A 20,469-nucleotide genomic window follows, 5' to 3' on the forward strand; every position below is an offset into this window, starting at 1 on the left:
TACTTATTGCTTGCCAGTTTTTTTATTCATAAATTACTAGAGTAATTATTATTTTTTATATGCTTTTATGTTTACATTTCGACCTATGAATATACTGTACTAAGAAACAGCCAATTACCCTATTTATCGACTTTCAAAACTTAAACTTAATAATTATTTGATATATGTGATTGGTAGATTATATGTATCAGGAAATTAATCGGAACAAAATCCTAACAAAAAATAAAATAAAAATAAAAAATCTCGTGTAATTTGTATAATCTAGTTTCCAAATGAAATTGGTAACATAGTGTGAATTTGGTTTTTCACTTTTTATTTCGCAAACATAATAGTCGATAACATTGAATTCTCAAAATTTTCTTTTAATTTTTTAGACAATGAAGACCAAAGCCCATAAAAAGAAAAATAAAAAATCATTTAGTTGGAGAAATATATATGAGAGGGTAATTTTTGTAAAAATTGGGCCGAGCTGGGTAATGGGCCGTTTTGAGCCGAAGTACAAAGGGTCGAGTAAAATGGCCATGTAAGTTACTCCGGTCATGTGGATATTTTGAAGTTAGTTCGGTCCGGAGGCCGTGAAGATAGTCCGGTCCAACAGAAGATCGAAGTTAGATCAGTCTAAACAGTACTTTGGAGTGAGACCGGTCTTGGAAGTTACACCGGTCATGACATATTAGTTCGGTCTAACCACACCATGGTTTATACATAAGAGAACCGAGATAAGGAGGAGTAAAAGAAAGAACCGAACTAAGGATAGTTCGGCCTACTCTGTGGCTCAGCATAGCCATGATTACTTCGGTCATGTTGGAGTTCGGCCATGGTAAAAACCATCTCACTTGATTTAAGCAGTGAGGGGTGTTAAAAGATAAGCATTATCTTTTAGGAGTATGAATCCTAGGAGGATTCTACATGGAGGAGTAGAAGTCCTACTAGGATTGTGCCACACGAAACCTATAAAAGCTCACAAACATCACCTTTGGAGAGGTAACACAACTTAGCTTTCTGAATACACAGAGCTTTGTCTATTTGTCAAGCTTGCTGACTTAGGCATCGGAGAGGTTTCCGGCACGCACCCGCCGGCTAGCTCACGCTTGTGTTTTCAGGTGATAAAGCGACGACGTATGGAGGAGAGTAGATTTGGTCAACAGGATTATACGAGAAGGTTTATTTCTTTCCCGTACAATATATATTCATAATATGTGAATCCAAAAATTGCAAGTTACATGATAATTCTTGAAAGTGGATGGTGTGAGGGGTTAAATCAATTTAGATTATCACTATGACATATACATGTAATTTTTCAACTAATTAGATTGTTCAAAAACAGTAAATTGGACCGAATTTACCTCCAACTCAATTGATCAAAGATTATCACTTTAAACTATCCAAAAACACTCTGCATGCAAATCCAAAAATTAAAACAATAGCAAAAACAAAAATACTCTGCATGAAAATGTGTCACATAGTATTGTGTTTGATCACCATGAAAACATCTCTAACTCTTCATTATATTTAAATTTAATTAAAATTTTAGTAAAAAAAAATGCAATCCATCCGTCAAACTTGTATGAAATCAAATTTTGATTAAATATTTAATCAAATGATGAATGAATTATATATTTCATCAAATCTTCAATAATATATATAGTTTTTTCATTTATGTTTGATGAAATTATTAAAAGACGAACTAGTTTGTTAACACAAAACCAAAAATTAATAAAATAAAATTTTAAGATAAATTACAGATACACCTTATGAAGATTGTTTAAATTAATTATAAGAATTTTTTATTTAACAAAATTAATAGAAAAAATTAAATTCTAACTACTCTCTCATACAACAATAAAATTATATGAATTATTAATTAAAATATATTCCAGACATCATTAAAAACTATTAATTAATTTGATAATTTAGTAATAAAATAGGTCATTTGTCATGCCATTTCAAACTTGAAAGCCAAAAATGTAATTTACAAAACTATAGAGGATAATTTATATTTTAAACAAAACTGAGAGGTGTATTTCTAATTTACACAAAATTGTTATCTAACCAACCACCAGAACCTCAGCCATAACCAACAGAAACAGAGCGCATAAGAAAAAAAAAACAGACACCAGAAGGAGGAGAGAAGCAGAGATGGCAATGGCGACCGCACTTCGCAGACTCTCTTCTTCAGTACACAAGCAGCCAATCCATCGTGTCTTCAATGGCGGCTCATTCTACCACCTGGTTCTTTTCCTATTGCATCTCTTTTAATGCCTATCCATGTCGTGTTTCACTATGAATTGATACTCATTTATATGGTTTTTGTTATACAGTCGTCTTTGCCGAACGAAGCTGTCTACGAGAAGGAAAAATCGCGCGTATCAGTTAAGACCGTTAACTGTCTCATATAGTGTTTCACTATCTGATGTGATTTTTATAGCTTGTTTTGATCTCACTTCATGTTACAGTGGCCAAAGCAATTGAATGCTCCACTTGAAGCTGTCGATCCTGAGATTGCCGACATTATTGAGCTTGAAAAAGCTAGACAATGGAAGGTATACAGTCTCTCTTACTCTCTTTCTCTATATGTCATTAGATTGAGTATTTGAACATTTGTGTATTTTTATACAATATTAGTAGAGAATCCTATCGAGTGTATTTGTTTCTTTTTACTTGTTTGGTAGCCAGGAAAATTGATGAAGAGTTCAGAATTTTGAACCTTATTGATTTATGTTGCATTGCTTAATTTTGCTTAAAGATGATGAAGTCATTTTAATTTTACTGTTGAATGGAGGGATTGTTTTCTCAGTTTTCAAATAAAAGATGCATCTAAGGTTCAAATTTTGGTTATTTTTGCTCCATTTTCTGAGCAACCAAATCGACAGTTGGAAAATGAAGTTGTTACTTGCAATTTCATTTTTAATTTAGTCTCTGATAGGAATTCATCTTGTGTTTTGTGAAGGGACTTGAATTGATACCCTCAGAGAATTTCACATCTGTCTCTGTCATGCAAGCAGTTGGATCAGTAATGACTAACAAATACAGTGAAGGATATCCGGGTGCTAGATATTATGGAGGAAATGAGTATGATGATCCCTAAATTTACTTTTTATTTTCTTATGCTTCTTGAGATATATGTAAATTTCTATTGATTAATGTATCAGCTAACATTAGCCTTCCTACGTTTTGTTTGTCTAATTCCTCTTTAATTGAATTTTGTCTTTTAGGTATATTGACATGGCAGAATCCTTATGCCAAAAGCGTGCTCTAGAGGCATTTCGGTTGGACCTGCAAAATGGGGAGGTATGTGTCATACATATGTATGGCAAAAATGCAAGAGACATCTTCAGATATAATTTAAAAATATGCGCTCGTCTGCTTTTTATTCAGTTTGAGCTATTTAAAAACACTATAGTTCCATATCTATTTTTACCAAAATAAAATAATAATAATAAAAAAACTTAATAGAAAGAACATAGGCTTTCTCCATGCCATTCTTGACGAAGATTCTAAATTTGATGAGGAAAATCAATCATCAAATCACGCACCAGCAATCATCAGTCTTTAAGATTCTAGACGGTCTGAGTCATATTGAAGGTTTTAGGGGAGTGGTAAAACTTTAAGTAAATTTTTTTTTTTAAAAAAGGAACTTAATTTCTAATCTTATTTTATGATGCAGTGAATGTGCAGTCCCTATCCGGGTCTCCATCTAATTTTCAAGTTTACACTGCTTTATTAAAACCTCACGAAAGAATCATGGCTCTTGATCTTCCTCATGGTGGGCATCTTTCACATGGCTATCAGGTGCTTAGAACTTCTTTTATGTTTTTCCTGCTAAATTACTGGTTCCTGTTTTCAGCTTATGATTATCCTCCCTTGGTTACATAGTATGGTAGTAGTCTCATTGTCCCACATTTTTTCCTATTGGGCAGACTGACACAAAGAAGATATCTGCAGTTTCAATATTTTTTGAGACAATGCCATACAGATTGAATGAGAGCACTGGCTATATCGACTATGATCAGGTTTTATTCTTTGCTTATTATTGTGGTTCTTACCTTGCTACCTTGACCCATATTCTATTCAACTTTCATGCTTATGGCACCTTCTATGTGAATCAAAGCATTTTTCATAATGTTTTCCTTTGCTTATTCTATTTTTGTCAAATTATCGTGATGACACTAGGAAGAGATGCTTGAGCCACACATAACTCTGAAAATACTGGAAGGAAAAAGTAGAGTTTCTTTAACATAATGCATGAATCATTTGATCAAATAATTGTGTTATTGGCCCTTTTTCCATTTCCTGCACTTCATTTTTTTAAAACCTATACAAGCAAGCATATAGACTGTTGGGGAAGCTCAACAGGTTCTAGTCAGTTAGGGAATAGCAAGTTTTAATCATTCACGTTATCTACTTTGACATTTTAAGTGTGCCTTTGTAAATTGTGTAACCTCTACCTGTTTGTTAGAAGTAGGCTTTTCATGATTTTGAAAATGTCAAATGGCAGCTGGAGAAAAGTGCAACACTCTTCAGGCCAAAACTGATAGTTGCCGGTGCTAGTGCTTATGCACGTCTCTATGATTATGCACGCATTCGCAAGGTAAATCCACTAGATAGATCAACGACATTTTAGTCAATATTTTAGTGAACATAATGAGACATCCGAGCTTATCTCATTTCCTTTGAATGCTCTAAAAAATTCAAGTTTGCATTTACTATGTATTACACAGGTCTGTGACAAGCAGAAAGCTATTATGTTGGCAGATATGGCACACATCAGTGGGTTGGTAGCAGCTGATGTCATCCCATCTCCCTTTGACTATGCTGATGTGGTGACCACCACAACCCACAAGTCACTTCGTGGGCCACGTGGTGCCATGATTTTCTTCAGGAAAGGGCTGAAGGAGATTAATAAACAAGGACAAGAGGTAAGTTGTACAAAGAAAAATATTTTAGCACCATTATTATAATTCATTTGTCTTTTTTGGGGGGGATTTTTATGTTTTATTTAATGAAATTGCAGTAGTATGGTTTGAAGTAAAACAAATATTAATACTCTTAGCTTTCCTTGAAGGTGATGTATGACTATGAAGACAAAATCAATCAGACAGTCTTTCCTGGACTTCAAGGTGGCCCACACAATCACACAATTACCGGCTTAGCAGTTGCACTGAAACAGGTTGGAAATTGACAGGACAATATTCATTGAAACTTTCTGGAACTTAGATGCTACATGGTGTGAATATATATGACTATGGATTGCAGCCATTTATGGTTATAAATTTTTTTTTTGATTATTGCCTTTGGCCCAGTTGTCAAAATGAGGCTTTCTCAAGGTTTGAAGCCATATTGGATCCAAAATGGTCATAAAATACTCAAAAAATACTATTTTCATAGTTGTAGTTTTTAGATCAAACAAACTAATTTTGTTAATGGCCCTTGACATGCTGTTGAATGGATCATTGTAGACATATATGTATATATGCGATCTCTGTAGTTTTATTGAGGCTCTTTAGTTATTCTGTATCATGATTCAGAGCAAATTCTTGGGAGTCTAGAGAAAAATGTTTTCCTGTTGGCCCATAGAGGGTTACTTTTTGAAATTATTCCAAGTACGCGTGCTAGTTTGTTTCGTGACTCTTAGCCTACATACGAAGATAAATTGTTTGAACCTCTAATTTTGTGTTCTCATATTCTACTGTAATGCAGGCTGTAACTCCGGAGTACAAAGCCTATCAAGAGCAGGTTCTCACTAATTGTTCAAAGTTTGCACAGGTATGGCCCAATGACATGTCAGAACTTGTTACATTAAGTTCTCATGGGTACAGCGTTCTCTCATTCTTATACTTCTGAAGTTTTAATCAACGCGGTGCTCCCTCATCACTCATCCCTCATCTTGATGGAAAAGTCTAACTGGCCCTCCAATTTTGCAGACTTTAATGGAGAAGGGTTACGAACTTGTTTCTGGTGGGACTGAAAACCACTTAGTTTTGGTGAATTTGAAAAATAAGGTAAAGAAGAAAATGAATTCAGTCTTTCAGTAGTTTGAAGAATTTCATTATTGAAAATTCTGTTTTGGAAATTGTCCAATTCCACTATAGCTGCAGCTTTTTCACCAATCCCAAGGGCTTTATCACAAGCGATTAACTATACATGTCTGATATAGGACAATTCAAATAGCCTCATAAAATGCATGAGAGATATTGCTCCTTCCAGTTGATATCATTGTTCATTTTTTTCATGAAAAAAGACGAAGTGTCACTTTCTGATTGGATTTCCTTTCCACAGGGTATTGATGGTTCCAGAGTTGAAAAGGTGTTGGAATCTGTTCACATTGCGGCCAACAAAAACACCGTTCCTGGAGATGTGTCTGCCATGGTTCCTGGTGGCATCAGGATGGGTAGAGTCCTCTCCCTTGATCAGAATGTAATTTGTACATCAATAATCTATTTTAACTAATAAGGTTTATGAACTCTCATGCTTCAGGACCTCCAGCTCTTACTTCCAGGGGATTTGTGGAGGAGGATTTTGCCAAAGTTGCCTACTTTTTTGATGCTGCTGTAAAGTTGGCTTTGAAGATAAAGGCTGAAACTAAAGGTTTGTAAACTGATTGTATCCCAATTTTAATAATCGTCAATATTGTCCATTTGTATGTAGAAATACACTGCTCCTCCTAGAACTTATCTTGTTTGGTGAACATTAGATATTTCACAGTCTGAGTGACCTAAACTCACACATTCTACTGCTAACTAGGGGGTGTCTGCTGTTTTTTGTAAGCCAGGGACGAAGTTGAAAGACTTTTTGGCAACAATGCAGTCTAGTGCTCCCATCCAATCTGAGATTACGAACCTGAAACATGATGTTGAGGAGTTTGCAAAACAATTCCCAACAATTGGATTTGAGAAAGAAACCATGAAATACAAAAATTAAATGTTGCTGCACCAGGTAAATGCTTCATTGTTGAAATCAGATCTTGCAGCATAAGTCTCATTTTTTCTTGAGGATGATGTCCATACATTAAATTTTTTTTTCCCTTTTTTTTTTTTTAAAACTTCCAAAATGATTTATTTTTGTGTGCTTATTATTTGAACTGGTGGTTATATCTTCTGGTGGTGCAGGCACCAAAGGGAAAAAAACAGATGATTATACTGGTTAATGGAGGGGGATGGTGAAAGTAGTGTGTGGCCAACATGTCAAGGATGTGAACTTAAAGCTTTTATCTATAATTACCAGCAGAACCTTGTGTCCCATCTCCATGAAATTGTATGTGTATATTAACTTGAGGCCCTGCAAATCAATAAACTTCCTTTGATTACAAAAAGAGCTGCTTCATTTTCTGCCCTGTCATGATTGGTGTGATTGGATGCACAACGGAAACTCTTTCCTTAATTGTTTTAGCAGAAAGAGTATGACTACATTGGAGGATGCAGCAATGAACATAAAAAAGATTTGACAAACTTATGTCCAAGGATGTGTTGGTAACTGAAACTGGACTGCAAACTAAACTTTACTATGAACAATTCGGGCTCGACTGATTGAAAGTTCATTTGCTAAATATATGAGCTCAAGTTAAATATTCAGGCTATGTATAATCCATGCCAAGCTAAAAATATATCCAAGCCTAAATTGGATAGGCTTGCGAACAAAAACATACATAAATTAATATTTATTTTAATTATATATCATATATATTTTCATTGCTTTATTTTATTTCGTTGTTTATATCTAGTGTTGGTACAAAAGTACTATTTGATTAATGATAAGTTATTCCATGCTCATGAATCATGTTCAAGTAGTTTTCCGTGAAAATTTGTGATTGGTAAAAGTGATGAAGTTCATAAATTTATTATTTTGAAATTAGGCACGATGAAAATATTATATTATGTCTATATTTTAAAAATGCTGCATTGGGATTATTTTATAACAGTGAATAATTAATTCAATTACAACACACACATATATATATATATATATATATATATATATGATCACTTTTTAATAAACAAAATGAAGAAGAAGTATTTTAATAAAATAATTATTTCATTCCACAATTTTATATTATTATTTGATAGCATTCCACCTTAGAATACATATTAATTTTTGTAATCCACAATAGCAAGGGGATCCTAATTTAAAGTTTCCTAGAGTGCTATATTGTGTGGTTGAGATTTACTGACAAGTCACATCAATTTTTCTGATGTGACTTGCCAGTAAATCTCAACAACACAATATAACACTCTAGAAAATTTTAGAAAAATTTCACTCTAGAGGATCCTTGGTGAATTTTCTTTCAACAACACAATATAACACTCTAGAAAACTTTAGGAAAATTTCACCCTACAGAATCCTTGGTGAATTTTCTTGAGCGGGTCTATAAACCCAGAACCCAACACCAAAATTTGCCTACAAAGCCAATTCAAAGGCTAGGATTTAGGCCTTTTTTTTTTTTGGGGAAGTGGGTCACTTATTAGCTTTTAACTTATTTTGATTTATTTTGAATTATATTATCTCATATATTTTTTTTAAAAAAATAAAAAAAAAATCAATTTTTAATCAACTTTTCAAAACAATACTTATCTCACAAAAAAACAGATTAAACACAGTGCATTGATCTAAAATTCTGGTTGTTTTCTGATGTTTTTAATCTGGACTGCAGAATTTTTAAATTTTATTTGCTAGTGGCTTCGCCGTAATGCTATATGTAACTGTCGCCGATATCAACAGTCTGAATTACACAAGCAGCAGTAAAGGCCAAAAAAAGAAAAATGAAGTTCACCGCTACTAGTGCTACCATACGCTTACTCGGAGGAGCTCTCTCTCTACTCCACATCCTCCTCTTCCTCCTCATGGCGACTCGCATCTCTCTCTCTCGCGCCATTCAATTCCCTCTCCTCCAACCCATCTGCTTTCGCCGCTCTCCTCTTCGCCTTTACCCCAAACATCTCCACAAATGCCCTCCCTGTCCCCTCTGGTCCTCCTCCTCCTTCTCCCGCTGCCTTCGTCTCCGCCGCAACTCTCCTCCTCCTCCTCCTTCCGCCGCCATCCGCTCCTTCTCCTCCGCCGCCCTATCCGATTCTACCAGGACGTTTCCAACCGCCGACGACAATCCTCTCTTGAAGGACTTCGTTTTCCCGCCCTTCGATTCCATCGAGCCCAACCACGTTCGCCCGGGGATTCGTGCCTTGCTCAAGAAACTCGTATGTATTTCTATCTCTATGTATGTGATTATATATATATATATATATATGTATAGTGCCGTGTTTTGAGCTTGTTTTGTTTTGATTTGATTTGGTTTGGTAGGGGAGTGAACTGGTTGAATTGGAGAAGACGGTGGAGCCGTCGTGGCCGAAGCTGGTTGAGCCTTTGGAGAAGATTATGGATCGGTTGGTGGTGGTTTGGGGGGCTGTTAATCATCTTAAGTCCGTTAAAGATAATCCTCAACTCCGTTCCGCCATTGAAGAAGTTCAGGTAACCCTTTCTCTTTCGGTACTTAGTGTTATGAATATATGTATAAAGATGTCTGTATATCGGCAACTAATTATACAATAGACTGAGCCACAAATTGTGTTGTTGATCAGTCAACATTTAGGTCAACAATCGGTTGTGATTTAATGATGTGGTTTTTATTTGGAGTTGATTGGCTGCGAATTGAATCTCATTTTGTCCATGAATTTGCCTTTTATTTGTTCTAGAATTTGGAATGAATTCGCACATTATTGTTCTCTGATCGTTCTGGTGTTTATAGTTTTAAGTTGTTGGGTTGCAGCCAGAGAGAGTTGAGTTTGGGCTTAAGTTGGGGCAGAGTAAACCACTTTATAATGCATTTAAAGCTATCCGTGAATCTTCTGATTGGGAAGCACTCAGTGATGCTCGTAAACGTATAATTGAATGTAAGTATCTTATTTTGAACTTGTACCATCTACAGTGGTGACTTCTTACCCTTTTTTTTATTAAAAAAAGAAAAAAGAAAAGAAGAAGGGAACAACTTAGATTTCTTGTTATAGGTTCAAACTTGTTTGTATATTGTAAAACTGTTTATGCAGTATTCTTATACTTAAACAATCCAACTCCATTTGTGAAGAGTGAAGACTGACTTTAGATTTAGAAGGAAAAAGAAAACAAGGGAAAATAACATCATTTGGTATGCAAGCCTAGAGCTCCATGCGATTAGGTTAGGCTCTCCATCGGATCCCTTTTGGGCTTTGGTCCTCATTTTAGAGTGTTCTGACTTTCATTTTTGCATTTGATCTTCTACTTATATTTTTTGTATTTTGCTCCTTGATTCTTCTTTGTTTAGGGTTTTGTATGGGGTTTCCTAGGTATCTCTCTCGGTTATGGCTTCTAGGGCTTTGATTTTTGATTTCATTTTCCCATTATCTCATGGAGGTATGATCTTCAATTTCTATCAAATTTTATTTTCACTTTTTTTGTTATAGTTGTTTTTTTGGGGTATTCTCATCTTGGGGTTTAGTATGATTCTTATTTTCTTCGTTTAGTTTTAGGTATGATCTTCAATTTCTGTCAAATTTTATTTCACTTTATTTGTTAGAGTTGTTTTTTGGGGTATTCTCATCTTAAGGTTCAGTATGATTCTTATTTTCTTCTTCATTTAGTTTGCCATGGCTACCAATAATTGAGGTTTTGGGTTTGGATGGACCTTTATGAAAGAGTAGAAATTCAATGGTTGAGGGAGGAGCATCGGTGGTTTTAGTTAGAGGTGTGTTGTCTTTCGGATAGGGTTCACAAATATATTGCAAAACAAGGATGTTTTGCCATGTCATCATAAGCTTCATCACTTCCGTTTGGCCAGAGTTGAAAGGGACTTGCTTTTGTTTTGAGATCACATATGTAGTAGAAGTGGCCAAGTCCCTTTAAATAAAAAGTTATTGTTTTGTTTCTCAAGGGGGATTATGTGGTAGAATGACCAACTCCTTTCTCTTCTTCACTCAAAATATGAATGCAATTAGAGGCACAAGGAGATGGATATTTGTGAATAGGAAGAATAATTTCTTTCAAAAGGTTGTGGATTTTTCTGTAGTGCTTTTCTTGTTTTGTGAACCAATTGATAAATATTTTGCATGTGCTTTTGATTGTATCCTTTACTTTTATAATTAGAATTTTCTACATATGCATCAGTAGAAATAGCTTTTCCTTCTTGCACATCACTTGGTATATTGGTAAATTTTTCCTCCTGTCATACAGATACAGATGTTGAGTTTAGAAGTTTTTGCATTCATAATTTGTATCAAAATATAAGGTAGTGACTTCCTAATGCAAGTAACTAAACCTCCTTGAGCTACTTGTTGCAAGAAGTTGCACCACTTGCAACATTTATGCTGTGCATCGTGTTTTGTTCTTTTTATCTAATGTTACACGAACATTTAGTGTATACTTGAGTTTGACATCCCAAGTACTTGTGTCTGAATGGTTTAGTGAATACTTGAGTTTGACATCCCATGGATTTGTGTATCTGTGCAGCTTCAATAAAGGAGGCAATTCTTAGTGGTGTCTCTCTTGAAGATGATAAAAGAAACCAATTTAACAAAATTCAACAGGTTTGCTTTCATGTTACTCAATGATTGAACGTGGAAAATTTGCATTGTGCTATTTTGTACTTTCTTTTCTTTCTATCTTTCTTCTTCTCATTTATTTTATTTTATTTTATTTTAATTTTTTAAGTACTTTGAACATTCTATATACCCATCAAACTTTTAGCTTAAAATCCCCTTAACTATACTTATTTAGGTTGATGTTAGGTATTTCCTTACATTTTGTGACATATTTACACAAATGAAGTTGTTCATGCCATCCATCACAAAACAAATTTGCAAGTGTGTGGAGTATTCATTTTAAATTGAAAAAAGAAGGGGCTTTAGAACCTAAGCAAGAAATCCTTGTTTGTGTCTATCCTGCATATCTCATCTTATGCAATTTGTATGTAATGTTTTGGTGCCCTATTAAGGGAATGGAGATCTCGGGTATGGTGTGAGTTACACTTGATTTAACCTGAAAACCTTAACATTGCTTTCTTATGATAACAGCGAAGAATGAATGGGAAATACAGTATTATTCATTTGCGATCCTCATTGATGTTCGAATAGACTTTGTGGGGACCTGCATCTATCTCTTTCTTCTTTCTTCTTCTTTTAAAGGGAAAGGATGTACATTTTATATATATTTTTTTTATTTTGATTAGTTTTAAAGAGATGGATATCATAGGAGTTCAAATAATTACTTTGACCAAATAAAAGTTGTTGGCAATCTGGTTTTTGTCTTATTCTTAGTTTTTGGCTGCCAATTGTTTGCCTTTCACCACGTGCTGATTTGCAGGAGTTGGCAAGACTATCTCAAAAATTTGGGGAGAATGTTTTGGATGCCACAAAGAAGTTTGAAAAATTAATAATAGACAAGAATGAGATTGAAGGATTGCCAGCCACTGCTCTAGGATTAGCTGCACAAACAGCTGTATCAAAGGTATTTGACACTGATTTCTGAGCACATATTTTCTTGTTGCTTCTCTGGTTCATTTGGTTTCCTCTTGTCTACAATCACTTCATGCGTGTCAATCAACTACTCTAGGGCCATGAAAACGCTACAGCTGAAAATGGGCCATGGATGATTACTTTGGATGCTCCAAGTTTCTTGTCTGTGATGCAACATGCTCGAAACCGAGCTTTGCGCGAGGAAGTCTATTGTGCTTATTTAACCCGTGCTTCTAGTGGAGATCTAGACAATACTGGAATTATTGACCAAATTTTGAAGCTTAGGTTGGAAAAGGCTAAGCTTCTTGGCTACAGTAATTATGCTGAGGTATGACATTATGTTGTAAAATATGCTCTTTTTTCGTGGGCTCACTTTGGTGTTTATCAGGTAAGCATGGCTACCAAAATGGCTACTGTTGATAAAGCAGAAGAGCTCCTAGAAAAGCTTCGAAGTGCTTCTTGGAATGCTGCTGTCCAAGGTATTGTGCTTGGCCCAATTTCATGATAATTTGTGCATCCTAAATGAACTAATGTGTGACTAGACAAAAAGGGAAAGTAGAATAAATTTTAGCATTTTGAGTACACCACTAAACTTCCTTAATTAGTACATCACTAAAATTTTTGAATATATGATGGCATGCAATGACCTGACTCAAACATTTTTGAATTTCACTGTTAGTTCATGCATATAATTGTTTTACTTTCCTTTTACTGCAAACTCTAGAACAATAGGCTTTTGTTTTTTTAGAGTTTAGGCTGTAATCATTTAGTTATGGTTACATGTGGGGGTACAAACATGAAAACTATGCTTGTATTAGTTTATCTGTGCAATGTTTCACTATTATTCTGGAGTGAATTCAAAGATTCCATTGTCCAAATTATCTGGAATGTTTTATTTTTATTTTTGAATTTAGCTACTAATCCTTTTTATTCTTGATAGAACTGTTTTCAAGCATAAATCCATTAAGTTGGGTGGATATTTTTGGAGCCTGATCTTTGTTTTAATTTTTGTAGATATGGAAGACCTCAAACAGTTCTGCCGAACTCAAGGTGCCCCCGAAGCTAATGATTTGAGCCATTGGGACATCAGCTTCTGGAGTGAGAGGCTTCGTGAGTCAAAATATGAAATAAATGAGGTTGGATCTCTCTCTCTCTCTCTCTCTCTCTCGATGTTATGTTGAAATTTGTGTTTACAAGGTTGTTGTGACACGCGCTCTAGTTTGGTTTGCTATTATAATTCATTTATGTTTTTCTCTCATTATGAGCACAAACTTGTGTGAAACCCTACTACCCTATGCTCTTTTGTTCTTCAAATTTAATAAAAACTCAAGTGAAAATATGAAATACTATGCTACCATGACATTTGTCATGCTTAATTTGTGTTTAGGAGGTTTTATAAAGTCAAAAATTCTTGAAAGAGGTACTAATGCTATCTTAGAGGAGAACCAAGGGGTTGGGTCTGTCAATAGCTTGTTTTGTTTATTTTATTTTTCCTATTATTATTTTAGGAACTGCTGGTTGGACGTAAGTTTGCTGTTGTACCGTAGGTTGCATCATGGTCCAATAGAAAGGAGAACAATGAATTGTAGATTGCTATTTGTCCATCTGTTTATTTAGCAAAACTATTGATGATTATCGGACCCCACTATAGGTACATTGAACATGCATTTGTGCATAATCTCACCTGTAAGCTAGTATTTCCACCCTGTTTGATGTTTATCATAGGCTAACTAGTCAGGAGTCTGTTCTAGTTGGACACGAGATTGCTTTGACCAGCTTGGACTCATTACCAACATGCCTTAAGACTCTAACATACCAAAACTATGAAACAAGTTAGGAGTCACCGAGTCGTGCAACTGACATGGGTTGCAAACATGAGGTTTGATTTTGCTAAATAAAAGAGACAACACCTTAAAAAACTTCCTGTTCATGCTAAACTTTTCTAACACTCTGAGTAGCCCAAATTGACAAAGGTCTATTTTATGAACCCAAGTACACTGGTGCACTCAAAACAAAAGTAAACAACACTAAACCTCTTTGCTAAGTAAAAGATAAAAATAAATGGTGCAATCCCTGTGTCTCCCCCTATCCTTTGATTGCTCTGTGATAAATTCACTCGCCTACAAAAACCTCTTTGGCTCACAATTTGTATCTTCCCTGAGCACTATTACTATCGACCCAACACCACTCCTTGGTTTGTCTTTCGACTACCTTGTTCAATATCAACTGACTCAGGCCCCCATTGTCTGGCTTCTGTTTGAACAAGCCTCAGTAGTTGTGCTTCTAGTTTTTTTTTTTTTTTGGGACTATAAACAACAATGAAATAACCCCTGGGTCTGTGTCTCACTGGAAATGTGAAGTCCCTGCTTTGTCCTGCACTCACTTTTGATGAAATCTCACGAGATCTCGAGCTAAAAACCCCAGCAGGCTGTCAAGTATGACCCACAGACTAGGACCAGATGGTTGCACCTAATGACAGTATTCACCTTCTTTGACTTGAAGCCATACTTGGGGTCATGATCCATAGTTATTTGCTTCTTGATCCAGGCTTCAGTACAGAATCAACAACCTTCTATTATTTTCATATTTCAACCCATTTGCCCCTTCCAACCCATGTCCATTTTCTCTGCCCCTCAATAGAACTGAGCCACACCCTATTTTAATTTTGAGACCACTACCCTTCGAGTTTGAGATCCTACCACCATGACCTATATCATGTTTGAGACTGCATGCACAATCTTTGATTGCCATGCAGTTTCCTCAATCCTTGCCACCAACTCCCCTGGCCAATATCTTCATTGGTAACTTGAGCAATTTTTTTTTTCTGCCTCAAAGCTTGCAATCTTGGGCATGTTGGATTTGCCACTGAATATATGTTTTGAGGGTCTTAGACATGTTCTATTTTAGCCAGCATATGATAACATTGTAGGTCCTCTGTTCATGACTTCTATTGTGTTGTATTTGAAGCTGCGGTTTCCCATGTGACCTGTCTTGCTAGCAGTTTTGCTTTGAATTTTAACTGCATGCACAACTTTCATTTGTGGATTTTAACACGTATCTCTTTGCAATGGTTGGCGTGTGTTGAACGGGAGCTATTGGCATTTGTGGATTTTAACATGTATCTCCAAGTGTCACATGGCTGAACTTACGATTTTATGGTTTAAATTATATAGGAAGAATTACGCCCGTATTTCTCATTGCCTAAAGTTATGGATGGCCTTTTCAACTTGGCAAAGATGCTCTTTGGGATTGATATTGAACCAGCCGATGGTTTAGCTCCGGTAATATATTTCAATTTCTTTCTTTATTTTTCTTGGTTGCTTCTTGTAATAGGAGATGGTTTCATATTCTAATTTTACGAAGCTATCACTTTTAGGTTTGGGACAAGGCTGTGAGATTCTACTGTATCAAAGATTTTTCAGGCAATGCAATTGCGTACTTCTATTTTGATCCATATTCTCGTCCATCTGAAAAACGGGGAGGTGCATGGATGGATGAAGTTGTTGCTCGAAGTCGTGTATTTTCACGAGATGGTAGCTCACCTAGGTTGCCTGTTGCTCACATGGTGTGCAATCAAATGCCACCAGTGGGGGACAAACCAAGCCTTATGACATTCCGTGAGGTAAGTACGTTAGCTTTTAGCTCAAGTTACTGAAATTTTGGGTTCTTAAAATGACTGGAAGTGGAAACGATTTGGAGTCACAACTAGCAAGCAACATCTCAAGCTGTTTATCATAAATCTTGTCCGGGCCCCAGTTGGAGGACCTTTGGGTCAGAGATTTGGAGTAGCAACATCTCAAGCTGTTTATCATAAATCTTGTCCGGGGTCCAGTTAGAGGGCCTTTGGGTGAGAGTGGACAAAAATAATACATCCAATTCAATTTGCAGCTCGAATCTGAAGTTTGAATTTTCTACCTCCTGATTGTCTTTGGAAGCATACAGTATACACTAGATGATGTAAATCATATAGAGTTTGAGTTTGTGCTTTATGTTAGCCAAAAGCAGTTTCAGTCTAGTGTGGTAGTATTCATTTACAATTGTAGTGTGGTTGTCTAAACAAGCAAGAAGTGGTAGGATCTTAAAGGTTGCACACCAGATTGAAGGAAATAGGTCTGGGGCTAACCCATTTCGTAAATGGAATGTAATCCAGTCATGTGATGAAGCCTGGATTCAAAAGGGTTTGGTTTTCCTTACTTCCAAATTCAATGATTTGAGTGAAAAGTGGTTATCATTTTGTAAAAATTTTAATGACATCAATTTTTTCTTGTACCGTCCTAAAGTAATGTAGTCATGTTAGTTTTTGAGTACTGCATCCTGGAAAATGCCTTCTACGAATAGCAATTCTTCAGCCGTTATATAACTAACATGCTGTATCAGCCTGCGTAGTTGCAAACCCATTTGAACTCAAATCACTATGTGACACTAATATATACTAAAGTAATTTTTTCTTTTATCTTGCATTTCTTTCTGCATATTTTCTTTAAATCAAACCAAATCAGGCCTTAAGTCCCATCAAATGGGGTTGGCTACATGAATCTTTCTGCATATTTTCTTTAGCGAGATAATATATTTTTTTTATGAATGCCATAAAGCAAATGCACTTACTGGAGTTGAAGAAGGAAGATCTTTTTGGAATGATTCACTGATTATTGAACAAATAAGATATTTTAGAATGAATCAGGAATGTATCTGCTTGGCTTTTGCAAGGACAGCATCTCACTTCTTTAATACTGTAATGTGCTATTTGTTAAATTGTCAATTGCTGTTGTTATTTGCAGGTTGAGACAGTCTTCCATGAGTTTGGTCATGCACTTCAGCATATGCTGACGAAACAGGATGAGGGTCTAGTGGCTGGTATCCGAGGCATAGAGTGGGATGCTGTTGAATTACCTTCTCAATTTATGGAAAATTGGTGTTATCATAGGTAAGGTTGCTTCCCTGTAATCTCATTTAACATTTTTTTAGGTATTTGTCCTTTTTAGTTAATTGCTTAGACAAAGAATTAGTGGTAAAGGTCAATGCTACTCCATGAAATTTATAGAATTATTTACGAATTGACAATTGGAAAATCTTAAAGTAGTAGGTTGTTGGTGGTCTACTTTCAACTGCCTTATCTTTTGGTTAGAGCTGTTCATAAAATTGGTTGGTGTTATTAGCATTACTTCAAGACAAAAGGGTGCAAAAGCTGTGTTTGAATCCCATATTTTATGGTTTGTGGGAAACTCCTATCTCTCTTGAGGATGAGTGGACAACTTCATCCTTGCATCTGGTCATTTAATTCTATAACCGTGTTTTTGTCACCTGTGAAGATGTATTATCAAGGTCTTAATGAAAATAATGTATAACAAAACAAATTGATGTTAACTCCTGATGATGTAGGAATGTGTGCTCTCTTACTCCAGTCTTACAAAGTGCTGCAAATGTATGGTATATTATTTACTACTATCATTAAATTTTTTACAAAGTGCTGCAGGGATACTTTGATGGGCATAGCGAAGCACTATGAAACTGGAGAGAGTCTCCCTGAAGACATATATAAGAAGCTCCTTGCAGCCCGAACTTACCGTGCAGGCTCCATAAGTCTTCGTCAGGTCAGGGGAACATGTTGCTTTTTTATTTTTTTTAATTTAATTTTATTTTTTTGTCTGTTTCTTTCTGGATTGTATTACTGATTTAGAATTTTTAACTACTAATATACTTCCAGGATTTAATTTGAATTTCATTTTGGCCATGTTTTGTTTCTAGGTTGACTGACTGTGCTAGGTGGCATGTTTTTAATTCATTAAGTGCATTTCTTTGCAGGAAGAGCCTTTGATAATTCAACACCATTTGGATACATGGAATAAATTATTTTTTCTTGTCATCTTATTGTGTTTTGTAGTTGAGATTTTCATGTCTTGATCTGGAGCTGCATACCAAGTATGTTCCTGGCGGATCAGAATCAATCTTTGATGTTGATCAGAGGGTTAGTAAAAGAACAGAAGTGATTCCTCCATTGCCAGAGGACAGATTTCTTTGCGGTTTTACCCATATATTTGCAGGTTTGCTCTTCCTAATAATTTCACTGTGTCTGAGCAATATATCTAATTTTTTTAGCTGTAAGCTGCTATGATATTTCTATGGTAATATTTTGTAACTTATTGTTCCTTGGCCATGGGTGTCTTTTATTATCAGGTGGATATGCTGCTGGATACTACAGTTACAAGGTATTTGTTTCTCAGTCATTTCTGATTGCTTATACATTTATGACCTCTCTCTCTCTCTCTCTCTCTCTTTCTCTCTAAAGTTTTTGATAGCAAACATTCAAATTTTGCAGTGGGCAGAGGTGTTGTCTGCAGATGCTTTCTCAGCATTTGAGGATGCTGGATTAAATGATGAGAAGGTATGAATTTCTCAAATAATTTTATTTTCTTGTTTATATTTGCCTATAGCTGTTGAAAAGCAGTGCCTTTCTACAGCCTTTATTTTTCAATCAGTTCCTATATCATGCAAATTTGTTGTATAAGGAAGACTTCTAGAATTAATTTTTTGGCATGACTGATTTCTGTACCATTCCATATTCTTCTTTTGATAAAATGGTTGTGCATTTGGACCCCTTCTGAAGGATTTAATCAGTGTCCCTTACACTTGACTAGACAATTTTTCATCTTGGAAATGGAGCCATCACTGAAATAATTACAGAGATGTATAATTGAAATTAATTGTTAGACAATAAATCTACAATTTTCTAACCCACCCTTTTTTTTTTTGTTTGTTCCATCAATTATCAATTATCCATTTTCTTATGTGTTGCAATTAAAATGGATCATTTGTGAGTGTGTGTGCATCCATGCATACTTGCATTACTAAATAGCAAGAAAGGACTTTTGTATCTGTGGCTTTGTTGAATCATAGATTTGCCATAGTGGCTGATGGTGGTTTGAGATGATTGCTTTCAAGTTTGGTTAATGATTGGAATGAGGAGGTCTGCTGATATTTCAAGACCTTGTATGGAGTTGAGAGCATAAGAGAAAAGAGCTGACAAGATTTGGGTAGGAGCTGACGAGATTTGTGTTTGTGGCACAAGAAAGTTAGTGCCTTCTTGTCATGTAATTCTTTAAGATGCTAGGCTCCCTTCAGTTTTCTCAAGAGTTTGTAGGCAGCCCACGAATTCATCTCAAATCCGCTGATACTTCAATGATGTGGTCTGTGAACATTGTATGCATTTTGTTATATTGCTGGTCTGCAGCTCTGATTCACTTGTTTCTCAATATTTGAACTTCCACGGTATGAAGGCATTTATTTCAAATATGATCATTAAGGGTGGGTTCTCCATCTTGCAACAGGCTGTCAAGGAAACAGGGCACAGGTTCCGAGATACTGTACTTGCTCTCGGAGGTGGAAAAGCACCATTAGAGGTTAGATATGATGACATCATATTTTTCTTTATGAAGTTCTGTATTTACTCAATGGAATAAATATTCAATGGACCAAGCTCTTTGCTAGCGTCTCTATGCTCCATTAATTTTCTCACTGGTGCATAACTCCCTTATTCTTCAACTTAGCCTGTTGTTCTTAACTTGCTTTGTCTAGGTTTTTGTGGAATTCCGAGGGCGTGAACCTTCTCCGGAAGCACTGCTCAGACACAATGGGCTATTGGAAGTCTCAGCCTCTGTTTAAAATGTCAATGACGAATTCACCATGAAGCTCTGAAAACCTTCCCTAATATTTGTTTCATAGTTCACTTTTTTCTATTTTTTGATATAGTGGAGGCCGAAGCCTACGGGAGGGGGGAGTTTAGAGAGTCATAACTTGAACACCTAACCTCCTAACGACAGGCAAAGGTTATGGCCAAGTAGGCTAGCCCCAGTTGGTATTTTTACTTCATAGTTCATTACAGATAGGCTAAATTGGATATCCAACTGCCTCCATCCATTGTAGAGGATGTTTTGGCAACTAGTGCACAAAAACTAGCTTTCTTGCTAGCAATTAATTTCAGCATTGATGAGTTACTCTC

At 35.7% G+C, this 20,469-nt stretch overlaps 2 protein-coding genes across 2 annotated transcripts; both read left to right on the top strand.

Annotated features, from left to right (window-relative positions):
- The first annotated feature begins 2,068 nt into the window (after positions 1 to 2,068).
- Positions 2,069 to 7,312, top strand: LOC114277173 (serine hydroxymethyltransferase, mitochondrial). Its single transcript, XM_028219037.2, is given in 17 exon segments — positions 2,069 to 2,232; positions 2,322 to 2,372; positions 2,457 to 2,543; positions 2,951 to 3,072; positions 3,216 to 3,265; positions 3,268 to 3,291; positions 3,668 to 3,792; positions 3,921 to 4,013; positions 4,499 to 4,591; positions 4,722 to 4,919; positions 5,066 to 5,170; positions 5,701 to 5,766; positions 5,925 to 6,002; positions 6,280 to 6,391; positions 6,478 to 6,588; positions 6,773 to 6,936; positions 7,110 to 7,312. Coding segments are annotated over 16 exon segments (1,557 nt in total). The 5' UTR covers positions 2,069 to 2,139; the 3' UTR covers positions 6,922 to 6,936; positions 7,110 to 7,312.
- Positions 7,313 to 8,597: 1,285 nt separating this feature from the next.
- On the top strand, positions 8,598 to 20,469 carry LOC114277172 (putative cytosolic oligopeptidase A). The gene is made up of 17 exons (XM_028219036.2): positions 8,598 to 9,188; positions 9,292 to 9,459; positions 9,758 to 9,881; positions 11,470 to 11,546; positions 12,322 to 12,465; positions 12,571 to 12,801; positions 12,862 to 12,952; positions 13,488 to 13,609; positions 15,647 to 15,754; positions 15,850 to 16,095; positions 17,252 to 17,397; positions 17,947 to 18,064; positions 18,355 to 18,514; positions 18,648 to 18,679; positions 18,790 to 18,855; positions 19,799 to 19,870; positions 20,046 to 20,469. Exons 1-17 carry the CDS (start codon positions 8,757 to 8,759, stop codon positions 20,130 to 20,132), a joined length of 2,424 nt encoding a protein of 807 aa, XP_028074837.2. The 5' UTR covers positions 8,598 to 8,756; the 3' UTR covers positions 20,133 to 20,469.

This window comes from Camellia sinensis, chromosome 1 (assembly GCF_055761805.1).
Source record: "Camellia sinensis isolate YWXY chromosome 1, ASM5576180v1, whole genome shotgun sequence".
Classification (NCBI taxonomy): Eukaryota; Viridiplantae; Streptophyta; class Magnoliopsida; order Ericales; family Theaceae; genus Camellia; species Camellia sinensis.